This window comes from Vigna radiata, chromosome 4, assembly GCF_000741045.1.
Source record: "Vigna radiata var. radiata cultivar VC1973A chromosome 4, Vradiata_ver6, whole genome shotgun sequence".
Lineage (NCBI taxonomy): Eukaryota > Viridiplantae > Streptophyta > Magnoliopsida > Fabales > Fabaceae > Vigna > Vigna radiata.
The window spans coordinates 4,820,436-4,832,625 of NC_028354.1; the positions used below are offsets into that span (position 1 = coordinate 4,820,436).

General features: G+C 33.1%; 1 protein-coding gene across 1 annotated transcript; it reads left to right on the forward strand.

Moving 5' to 3' along the window:
* Window positions 1-1,998: 1,998 nt before the first annotated feature.
* LOC106758062 (transcription initiation factor IIA large subunit) lies at window positions 1,999-7,967 on the forward strand. Its single transcript, XM_014640971.2, has 11 exons — window positions 1,999-2,335; window positions 2,623-2,811; window positions 2,922-3,071; window positions 4,316-4,367; window positions 4,441-4,499; window positions 4,705-4,830; window positions 6,158-6,301; window positions 7,010-7,073; window positions 7,180-7,349; window positions 7,469-7,552; window positions 7,636-7,967. Exons 1-11 carry the CDS (start codon window positions 2,216-2,218, stop codon window positions 7,657-7,659), a joined length of 1,182 nt encoding a protein of 393 aa, XP_014496457.1. The 5' UTR covers window positions 1,999-2,215; the 3' UTR covers window positions 7,660-7,967.
* The last annotated feature ends 4,223 nt before the right edge of the window (window positions 7,968-12,190 follow it).

Genomic DNA, 12,190 nt, shown 5'->3' on the forward strand with positions numbered 1-12,190 from the left:
AAGTGAGAGAAAATGTGTTTGGTAAAGAAAACATTACTTGATAGAGGATAATAGACTCAACCTATTTTTGTAAGGTTTATTCGATTTGGTTATAGTTTTTTTTTTTCGATTCAATGTGATTCTAAAAAATATAATTTATATTCAATTTAGTCCTTTTTAAAACGTAGTTTAAATCGGCAGACAGTCCAGCTGTGCAATAAGTGACACATCACTCTTGACATGTCATCATTATCTCCTACCTCTAGAAACCCTAATTTCTCCTAACCCTAACTGTCGCTGTCATGCTCACGGCCAGCCACCGTCTTCGCACCTCCATCATCAAACATTTCGAAATCCTAACCAGATGGTCGCGCCACCACCACCGCTGTTCATCTTCTCCATCCAGCAACCACCCAAAAACACCACCATGACCATCTTCCCCTTCCTCCACTGTGAATCGCCATTAACATTTTGTCGCGACAACCATGACCATCGCAATGAGACAACGAGCCATGCTCGAGCTCATCTTCTCCGTCAAGTCTTCAACCTGCAAAGGAAAATATAGATAATGAAAAAGCCAATTGGAGCAGAATCATGCCGCAAAAGCACCATTCTCCATCAATCTTCATCTTCTCCAACCATCGCAAAACTGCTCTTCAAACCATCAAGTATAAAGAAACAAAATCGCAAACAAGCAACCACAAGCCAGATTCGCATCACCACGCTCCTGCATTTCGAAACCCATTCAAGTTTCCTCTCGCGGCAACGTAGACGTAAGGAAGCCTTCCCCCTTACATCAGAAACCTTAATTTTTTAGGTGGGGAGGTGGGGAGGTGGGGAAGGGACTGCCACACGACAGTATTTCATTGGCTTCGTCATGTTTCAGTCTAGGCAGGTCAGTACTGATACACATACTTGAACTGTCTGTGGATAACTATTTAAAGGGCGTCTGCAAAAAGGACTAAATTAAACATAAATTACATTATTTAGATCAACATTGAACTGAAATAAAAAAACTAGAATCAAATCGAATAAACCTTAGGAAAATAGAGACCATAATAAATATTAAGTTAGGATAATAACATAAACTTTTAAATCTTTAATAAAATGTACATTTTTCCTTTAAAAATACTTTTTTAAATCGGTTACCTGTTAAATCATGAAATTTTATTGATGTATTTAAAATGATTTCTAAGATCATGCATAAGACAAGAATGAATCAATATTTCTCTTTTTCTTTTGAAGTATTTTTTTTTCCAATAAGTCAAAACACCTATATCATTAAGTTCTATCTCAATATTTTTTTCATTAGTAAATATTTATATGAACGTGAGATACTAGGATATCTCAATCCTTTTACACATGCTAAAAGCTTCATATTTATCCAACAAACACTACTCAAAATATTATATATAATATTTTAAGTGTAATTCAGAGTTTGAGTTATTTCATTCATCTATATAAGACTTTATATGTTTCTGTGGATCTTTCTAATAGTGATTCTTTCCTCATTTGCATATCATTATTGCACTTTCCTTCATACATACATGTGTATATATCTAACCCAACCTGCATACAAATGTTAATATCCCTGCACATTTATGCACAATTTACCCATACTAAATGTTAAGATTTATGCACAATTTATTCATACTGTATAAAAAGACTACACAAAAATTTTCAATGCAAAATTGTCCATATTAAAGAGACAAGCATTACTGGTAAAGATGGGAGATAAGCATACAAAATTATAAGCAAGTAAGGTTTGATTTTTAAGAATAAAAAACTATGTATCAACAAATTAGAAATTTGATGATAGGAAAAGTTCCGTTATGGTGAACCGCGTAAATCTCATCCATACAATTGAATTTTTTTCACTATAAATTAATAATTAAATTTAATTTTTAATATTAACGGTGTGATTTACGACTTAATTACATGCAGTTTGTCTTAAAAAAGGAGCGGATGGGACGGAGTGTTGGAGCAACGGAAAGATAAAGAAGAAGCAGATATTGACACGTGTGGGCTGTGTTTAAAATCTGATGCAAACCTATTTATATTCCTCTCTTTATTCTCTTTGGTCCGTTACTTCTCACTCTTCACTCTCATCTCACCACAAACCCTAGCCTGTAATTTCCCATGATTCCTCTCCATCTCTTCCACTGAACTTTCTTCAAATCTCTGGTAAAATAGACAATTATCGAAGACACTCAGGGGCTGTACTAAAGCGTTCGTGATGGCGGCTTCTACCAGCCAGGTCTACATCGATGTAATCGAGGATGTCATGGTCAAAGTCCGAGACGAGTTTGTCAATAACGGAGGTCCCGGCGAGGAAGTTCTCAAGGAGCTTCAAGCTGTAATTAAATATCATTTCCACCTCTTCTTTCATAATTCCAGGATTTTCTTTTTAATTCCTATATTCAGTAAATAAATTGGATTACTGATGCTTATACATCAATTTCAAACGCCTATTGATTTAATTTGAAAAAAAATTGTTCTGTCTCGGCTGGTTTGTGGATTTAGGGTTTGGATTGGATCGATTGCTTTCTTGATGTTATTTATTTTAGTATTTTATTATTATTATTATTATTATTATTATTAAAGTGTAAAATATCTCCGTCATTTTGTTTGTATTTTGTTTAGATGTGGGAATCAAAGATGATGCAAGCTGGCGCCGTGCTGGGTCCCATAGAAAGGTCCACTGCGGCTAAGCCAACTCCCGGTGGTCCTATTACTCCTGTTCATGATCTTAACATGCCTTATGAGGGACCGTATGAGGGGACGGAGGAGTATGAGACTGAGACTCCTACTGCCGAAATGCTTTTTCCCCCTGTGAGTTTGATCCACATCGTAGTTATAAGTTCAATCAATGATGTCTCCTTTTCATGTTCTTTAATGTGTTAAAATTATTGGATTGTCTATATGCACTTTTGAATGTGCAGACACCTTTGCAAACTCCAATTCAAACCCCTTTACCTGTAACTGGGGATAACTCAACTTATAACATTCCTACTGGACCAAGTGACTATCCCTCCTCTGGAAATGATAACGGAAATGCTGATGGAAAAGGAGGAAGACCTGCTCCATATATGGTGAAGCTCATGGCCCCATGCTATATCATATAAATACTTCAATTTATCATGTCAAATTACCTATTTTCATTTGTTTCATAAATTGAATAATTTATTCATAACATACACATTATTGCAAAGGTATTTATAAAATTAATCAGAATTCATGGCATATTCATAATTAAATAAAAGTTCACATGTTTTAGCAATATGTAAGTAAGCAGCAATTGAAGGCAAGGAAACAAAAAGGTTCAAAAGACTTCAAATTTCAAATACAAGTCATCCTAAAAAACAAGAGTGGTTGTTACTCAAAAAACAATGTTCAGTTAGAATAAAAATTAAATAGTGGATCTTAGAAAACTATATGCTGGGAGCATAGAAAAGTGAATGAAAGACCTATCATTACAAACTCTCCAACCAAAAAGAATAAAGGATACACAATGTTATGATACAAGAGTTGGGTGGAACATCAGTGTCCTTCCAATAAATACATTTAAAATATAGACAAATATGAGTATCCTAATAATGTATAGATACAATCTTAAAATTTTGGCTTTAGAGTTTAACTCAACCCAAACTTAAACTTGCAAGGTGAAGACTACCCAAGTTTAATAAGGACTTCATTAGCTATATTTATACTTAGTCTGAGATCTAAATTCTCATTGAATCAGGAGGGTATGCAACATAGGTGGGAATAGTGTTCTGTTTTGCTTAAATAAGAATGGGGTGGAAATCTAATATTATCCCAGCAATATAGCTTCAAACAGCACCATTATGTCACGAGGGGAATACTGGCATAGATGGTTGCTATTTCATCCCAAAGTAGCCACAATCTGCATTGCTACAATCAGTGCAAAAAGACTAATCTACAACAGGTTACACAGAAGTAGCCGGTGGCTGTGATGCAGTGTAGCACTACTATTGTGGTGCTATAACTCACAATTGACTACTATGTGGGAACCAACATCAAAATAGGAATTCTTTAAATTCTTAAAGAAGGCATGCAAACTTTCACCTTTAGAAACACTGAGAATGATTTTGTTTTGGGGCAAAAAAATAGGTATTCAAAATGATGTCAGCCTCATTTGGACACAATTGTGGGCATTCTTTAAAATGCACTACTAATCAAACTTAGTAGTTGCTCTTCACTGCTATAGTGTTATAACCTTGTTAAAATTTCTTAAGTGACTAAACTATTCTGCTTAAATAATTTTCATGAGCTTTTTTATGGTGTACATTAATGTGTTCTTTATTAACTTCTACAGCAACCTACTTCTCCTTGGATGAACCCGAGACCCTCACTTGATGTCAATGTTGGTGAGTGTCATTTAAATTCAGGTTAAAGTGTTTAGTCAAAAAGCTTTGCAGTTAATGGTGGGTATTACTGTAGCTTATGTGGAAGGGAGAGATGAGGTAGACAGAGGAACTTCTAATCAACCTCTGACACAGGTAAGTGAGCCAGTTCGGTCTGATAGAATAATGCTTTCTTTGTCGTCAAAATTTGAAGAGACCTCATCATGGTCGACTTACTTTGTAAAGTCTGCACATTGCGTTACTGTTGTTGCAAAACACATTATAGGTATTTGTTTAGAATGTCAAACCTGAACTTACTTCCTTCACGTTTAGATGTTGCTGATGCTTTAAAAAAATCCAGGACTTCTTCACTATGTCATCAGGAAAGAGAAAACGCAATGATTTGACTTCTCAATATAATGCTGGTGGATATATACCTCAACAAGATGGAGCTGGGGATGCCGCTCTTGGAGATTTTGAAATTGAGGTATTCTTGTTTTTGTCTTGGTCAGCATCATATATATCAGATGTTTGGTCATTGTTTGTAAGTGGTGCTGTAATGATGTTTAGTTTAATTTCTTATCTTTATCATTTTTGTTTCAGTTGTAAATGACCCTGATTTTTTACTGAATTGGAGCAAGGATATTCTAGTTTTATAATTCTTTTGTTATTTTTGGCACATGTCATTCCAATCCCTTGAAAGTGTATTGTTCTTTTTGACAGTAAATAATGCTCTTTCTCAAGAGTGGGTTACCAATTGGTCGGGACAACAATGAGGGATTAAGGAAGGAGGGGGAACCCTTGCAGTGTAGCTACCTACATTGCATCTGTCAATTTTGAATAAATGTAGATTATGCAGAGATATTATTTCAAACACATTTTAATATTGTGACAGTTTATCATGAATACAAATGAATAATCATTAAACTACATCAAAACTACGAATGCCCACATCCCAGAACATAGTAACACTCATTTTTTGTCGGTCAGCTGTATGAATGGTTTAGTACAGGGCCAAGGCTTAAGAATAACGTTCTTTTTTTGTTCTGTACATTTCTACCTTAGGATTGATTTTCCATATTTTTCTCCTTGCTATTTATTTTGGGAACTCTTGTTATTTGTGTCTTCTTTTTGTCAATTTCCTGCTTGAATCTCTTTCTTGTGCATTGGACTATGTACAAGTAGGTAAGATCAGTCTAAATTAATTTTCTTTGGTGGGGTCTTCAATTGTAGTTATAGTTTATAATTGATTTTGTCTCTCTTTCTTGCTGTAAACCTATTCATGAGATAGTGTTTATCTTTGAAATCTGATATCTTATTTTCAGTCTTATGTTGTAGTTTTTACAGTTTTTTGTGGCACTTTATTTAGAGGCCAATTATTCAACTCATCAAGAACATAGACTCCGATTTCCGTGTAGATGTAGATATTATAGGTTGAGTGAATTTAGTTACCACCAATTGACCCGGGAGCTGCTTGACAATATTCTAGTGTTACTACAGAAATCTGATAAAAAAATTTCTCAAATTTTTATTTTTCAGAATTGTTTTACTGTCATCTCAACTTTCAGGATGAAAGTAATAATGGTTTGCTGTCGCAATGATCTGCAGTTTTGACATTTCCCTCATATAGCATTACTACTGAGAATTTTAAACTACTAGCTTCTTGCCCATTCCACTCTTCTGAGTATACATTTTTCTGTTGCTTTTTACAGTGTACGAGCGTGAATGTTATTTGTGTTAATTAATTCATTGACTTGCTTGGTTGATGGGAAAAGGATATTCAGTTACTAAATCCTTAGAGATCAATCTTCCAGGTAAATGGGGGGGACATATCCATTAATGGTCATCACACTATTTCGAAAGGGAAAATGCCAGCAGATTTGGAGAGGTTAACTTCTACAATTCCTCAACTTGATGGACCAATTCCATATGATGAGGATGTGCTTTCTCCTCCAAATGTGAGTAGTGTTATTTGTCCGGTCTCCTTCTGTCCCTTATATTTTTGGGAAAAACACATATGGCAACCCGCTTTTGGTTCTTGGTAGATAGACACTCTTGCTTTCTAATTTTGCAATTAATAACCACGTTCAAGGTCAGTGTTTCAATAGCCACTTTATTTATATTCAGTGAGTTCTTATTCATAATTTGAGTTATTCTTTTGTTGCAAAACTATGAAAGAAATGGAACCTTGGAGATCATTTCAGTAAGTTATGTGTAGTGAGAAAAATCAGAGCTTTGAGTACTCCCATTTATACGGATGTCTGTTTGTGAGCTACTTCTTTCCTTATTTAACATTGATAAAGCAGAATGAGTGAAGCTGTAATCCCATATTACTTTAAAAGGAATTTAAGGGATTATTATTTTTTTAATTCTTAAAGTGGTTGCAATTTGAACAAGATGGATATCGTAATATACCAACATGTGTATAATTTGGAACATGAATTAGTTGCTCATTTAATAATGGGGATTGATTTGATTTGCCTAGCTGCCATACCCAAGCTTAATGATACGTTTGGTTCTTAAAACCTCTAATTGATTGGATGGACTGTAAAACACCACTTAAAGTTACTAATATTTTAGTTTTTTAAATTGCATTATGCTTCATTTGGCACTTCTTCCACCTTGTCTTGTGTTTTATCATCTTGGTTTGTTTCATCCTGTGGCAGATATACAACTATGGAGAAGTGTTCAGTGAAGACTACAACATTTCTAATACGCCAGCTCCTCCTGGTAATTCCATAATGTGAATGTATTAATTATATTTTGAAGATTTTTACTGCTTATATATTCTTTATCTGTTACTGTTGCTGATTATTTTTCCTTTATTAATTATTAGAAGTGCCAGCTAGCACCCCTGCTCTTGTGGCTCAGAATGAAGCGGGAAATGATTATGATGACGACGATGATGAACCTCCATTAAATGAAGAAGATGATGATGATTTGGATGACATAGAACAAGTAGATGATCAAAATACACATCATCTTGTTTTGGCACAGTTTGATAAGGTAACAACTTCCCTACACTCTGAACTAGAAATCAAGGGTTTTTTTATATGATGCAGCTAGTGTGGTTCAGGGTTGGATGATTATTCTTTCTAATATGGTCTATCTTGCCAAACGTTTAGGTGACTCGTACCAAGAGCAGGTGGAAATGCACATTAAAAGATGGTATCATGCACATAAATAATAAGGACATTCTCTTCAACAAGGTTTGTCACTGTTGAAGGAGAACAAGTAATGTTATTTTCTACTTTTCCAATTTAATTTATCAAACTGTCATATATCTCTGCAGGCGACAGGAGAGTTTGACTTCTGATTTTGTTGGAGATGGCGCTTTCTTGAACATGATTCGGAAATGTCAGAGTGTTTCATGATCTTTCTTTGATTATAATTAAGTGAAACATTCAGGAAGAGAAAAATCCTTTTACCCTTTCGAGACTGTTGTTTTCATGTTGGCCTCCTGTACATAGAGAATGAGCAATTTTTGGCCTTTACCTGATATTAGAGACTCGGGCATTTCCTTGAGCCCCCCATTTGTAGTATGTGGTTCCTCTAGTTCTGTACACTTGGGCGCTTTGGTTAATTTTAGAATCCTTTGTATGATAATGATCGTTAATTTTGGATTGTGGTTCTCTCAGGCTTAGCTTTTGAACACTAAAATCGGGGCGCTAATGTTTAGGTAGCAGGACTCAAGTTCGGGATATAGGCATAAAACTTTAGACGGTAGAATAAAGGAAAATCTAACATTGGTATATTAAGGTTCACTATATTGTTTTCTAACTTTGTCATGTATATGCTCTTCTAGATTAAAGACCGACTTTAGTGTGTAACTGGTTTTCTTGGTATAAGGATATTGTGTGCTTGTGATACCTTCGGAAACTATATTTCTTTATTGATTGATTCACAGACCTACTTCTTATTAAGAACTGCAATAATTTTTATTCATTTTCTAGTAAAAAAATAATTTTTAACGTGTGTACGTGTGTGTATATATATATACATTGTATACAAGTTATTTTGTTTATTATTTTATTCATCGAAATAAGTATATAAAAGTTTCTCCACTTCCTATTTCTAACATCCAAATAACAATTTTTATTTTTTCGATTTCTACTAATCTATTTCATTTCTTTCTTTCTTTATTTCACTCCTCTTCCAAAACAAACATAAATAGTAAATGTATATGATCATACCAGTCATTTTTATCGTAAGAAAATTAAAAGTAATCCTAGAAAATACAGTATGTCAACCATTTTACTTCTAGAGTCATTTGATAAGAAAAAAACATTTGCAAAATTCTTCTTGTTTAAGTGAGTCCGTATGTCATCATAGAAATGGAGATGATCTTATTGTGTAGTGAATTAAAATGGCTGATTACATTTTTACAACACTTTTTGACAATTTTTTTTTTTATAACGGAACACGTGTCATCACTTTATTAGTCTATTTGAATTTACGTTTAAAAAATATTTAAAATGAACCAATCACATACTGTCACGTATGTGCTGTCAAAAAGTTGTTAAAAAAATGTTGTTAAAAGAACTTTTTCCAATTAAAATGTACCAACAAGAACCCTTTTTAGAATAATAAAAATACCATATAAAATGCTCTCTCTGTCTAAAAAAACACATATGCAATAATAGTAGAGTAATATAATTATAACTAACAAAATAATAAAGATAAAAGTATTAAAATAATAATAATACTATTACGTAATATTTAATTAAAATAAAGTTTATGACAATAAAAACAGTTTAGTTATTTTATATATATATATTTTTTCCCACACAAAAGTTTGTAATCTCTAAACTTTCTGTATTTTGTCCTTGAAGATTTTATCGGCCATTGAGACATGGCAAATCACTTAGCCTTTATTAACTTGAGTGAATTTGGAAGAAAGTAATTGAAAGGATTCGAGAAGATTTGAAGATAAATTTTGTTGTTTATTTGAATAGATTTGGAGATAAATGAGAGTGGATTTGGAAGTAAATTTTTTTAATCTATCACATAAATTAAATCCTACACTAATTCTCAGAAACTTTACTTCCAAATCCACCCTCGTTTACCTCTAAATTCATTCAAATAAATAACAAAAGAAAATTACCTTCAAATCCTCTCAAATTCACTCAATTACTCTTCCTCAAACCTACTCAAATAAACAAGGCCTCAATTTTTATCAGACCACGCGAGTAGCTTATTTATGTCTATTAAGAAAAACTAGTAGGGTGACACGTATTTATATTTATTAATACATATTATAAGAATAAAATAATCATAAAAAAGTATTTATATTTATTAATACATATTATAAAAATAAAATAATTATGAAAAAGAAAATAAATTTTTACGGTTTTTTAAAAAGAATAAAATCAAAACTAAAAGTATAATATCAAATAAATGTAAAAAGTATTATTTTTATTTGCAAAAATAACGATATTATGAAGAAAAGGAATTACAGAATAAAAACTAGTAATCGGATAGACGAAGATATGGAAAAGGCCTGACGAAAAATTATTGTGAGCATGAATATAATAAATATATCTTGATGTAGTTTTGTTTTTTCTTCACCCCCAACAGATTACAGAAGAATAACAATAGTAAAGACTACGGTATAAGAAACTTTAACACTAACTGCATGCATTTGCAGTTACATCTGAATACAAATAATGCATAATCTCTAATAATGATGCTAAGTAAGATCGTTATTACTATCCTAAAAGCAGTGAAGTGCAGGAGTTAGCTTCCCTTCAGCTATTTTTAAACAATAAATAACATAAAGCAACCCTTAACACAGGTGAATATATATATATATAGATATATATAATTCGCTAGGCATGATTGACGAAGACACATTGCTTTTGGAAGAAGCTACAGAAAGACGAGGATGAAGCATGGGGAAATGAAGCCATAGCTGGATGCTCCCAAGCAGTGCATAGAGTCCTATCCTGATTCATGGCAGCACTGCCATTGTTTTTGTCAGTATTCTCTGATGTTCCAACATGAACAGCGATGTCTTCATAAATTGGCTGATGGGAAAACATAAGTGGAGATAACAATGGTATAGCCTTTGAAACCTCCCCAAAAGGGTTAGAGGGTCGATCACAATGAACCTTATCAATGTCAAGAGATGCAGGTGCCTGCTTCTGTAGCCTCGTACTGCACCCTTCTCCTCTTCTCCTTCTCATCAACCTACCTTTGCATTCCATTTCCATCAATAATTAAGCTTTCTGATGATATTTGTCTCAAGTTGCAACAGGGAACGATTATAATAAGCTCTATAATAGTTTATTCCTCTTTGCTCGAGACAATAATGATATCAACAACGTGTACGAATTAGTGTCATGCAAGTTTTTACTGGTGCACTTGTAGAGATTTAAAAGGAATGAAGGAGAAGAAGATAGAGCTTAGCCTCAGAAACAACTCTCAGTAACAAAACGATACTACTTTTGGGTGGTTTGTAGCTTTTGTAGGAGCATAAGTCCCTTTATTCCTTCGTTCAACTTTTTTGTTTTTTAGTTCATTGTTCAATGTTTTCCTCCGCAATGTAAGGACCAGAACAATATTGCCAAACAATAATATCCCTTTATAGAAACATTACAGCCATTGTTCACAGGACAATGATATTTTGACAACATTTTTTGACAACTTTTTTGATAACGGGACACATGTCATCATTTTATTAGTCTATTTGAATTTATGTTTAAAAAATATTTAAAACGGACCAATCACAAGCTGCCACGTATGCGTTGTCAAAAAGTTGTTAAAAAAGTGTTGTTAAAAGAAGGTTTTCCTTCTTGATATATCTATCTTAACATTTTATGTTATAATCTTTAGGGAAAAAGTCTCTTTAACAACTCTTTTTTTGACAACTTTTTGACAACGCATACGTGGCAGCTTATGATTGGTTCGTTTCAAATATTCTTTTAAAATAAATTCAAACAAACGAATGAAATGATAACACGTGTCCTGTTGTCAAAAAAGTTGTCAAAAAGTGTTGTTAAAATATCATTGTCCAATCTTTAGTTCTCTTCATTAGCTAAATATATCAACACATTTTCTTCTACGTATTTCCATGCATTTCTCATCCAATCTTCTCAAGAGATTAAATTTGTTTCATTTGGATTTAAATTGCGATTTACTATGCTTATAGATGAGATATTAGATAGAAAAATGATATTTTAACACATTTATTTATTTTTTTTACCTTTTATGATGTGTATCTGTAAATATGTTTTATCTTATCATTGTTCTATTAAATATGAAAGAAAGACTATAGATTTATATACATTTTGTTAGAGAAACTTATCTTTAAATTGTTCTCCCTAACATATTTAAGTGTTCCTTATATAGCTAGTATTCATTTTATTCCTTGCACGTATTATCGTATATACTTACTTTAAGAAAGAAAAAAGTTATATATGTTGATATGCTGCAAATTATCATAGATATTTCAGGGTATACAAAAGAAAACTACATAAAAATGAAATCTATAAGGTATTGCAAGAGTTAAGAAATGATATATATATATATATATATATTGTAACGTCCCTACACATCAACACCAGACTAGACACGCTTAAGCATTTAGTTCTTATGGATTAGGCTACCGAAAAACAAATGCATTTTGTTGATATGAGTAACCAAATTATAGTTTCATACCTATACAGTCTCTAGATCTCTCTTATTCCGATGTATGTTCGATTCGTACCCCTTCCACTGGAAGACTGTCAGAAACTGCTCCTTGTCTGTGCCTCTTGTATTGACCATCACTCCTCACCTTCGTCAGTGTCCGGGTCACACACACACACACACACACACACACACACACACACACACACACACACACA

What these genes read in the sequence shown, in the direction of transcription:
- LOC106758062 (XM_014640971.2), top strand. Translation starts at nt 2,216, where the DNA reads ATGGCGGCTTCTACCAGCCAGGTCTACATCGATGTAATCGAGGATGTC. An exon ending in TTCTCAAGGAGCTTCAAGCT is followed by an intron (nt 2,336 to 2,622) that starts GTAATTAAATAT and finishes TATTTTGTTTAG; the next exon opens with ATGTGGGAATCAAAGATGAT. An exon ending in CTAATCAACCTCTGACACAG is followed by an intron (nt 4,500 to 4,704) that starts GTAAGTGAGCCA and finishes AAAAAAATCCAG; the next exon opens with GACTTCTTCACTATGTCATC.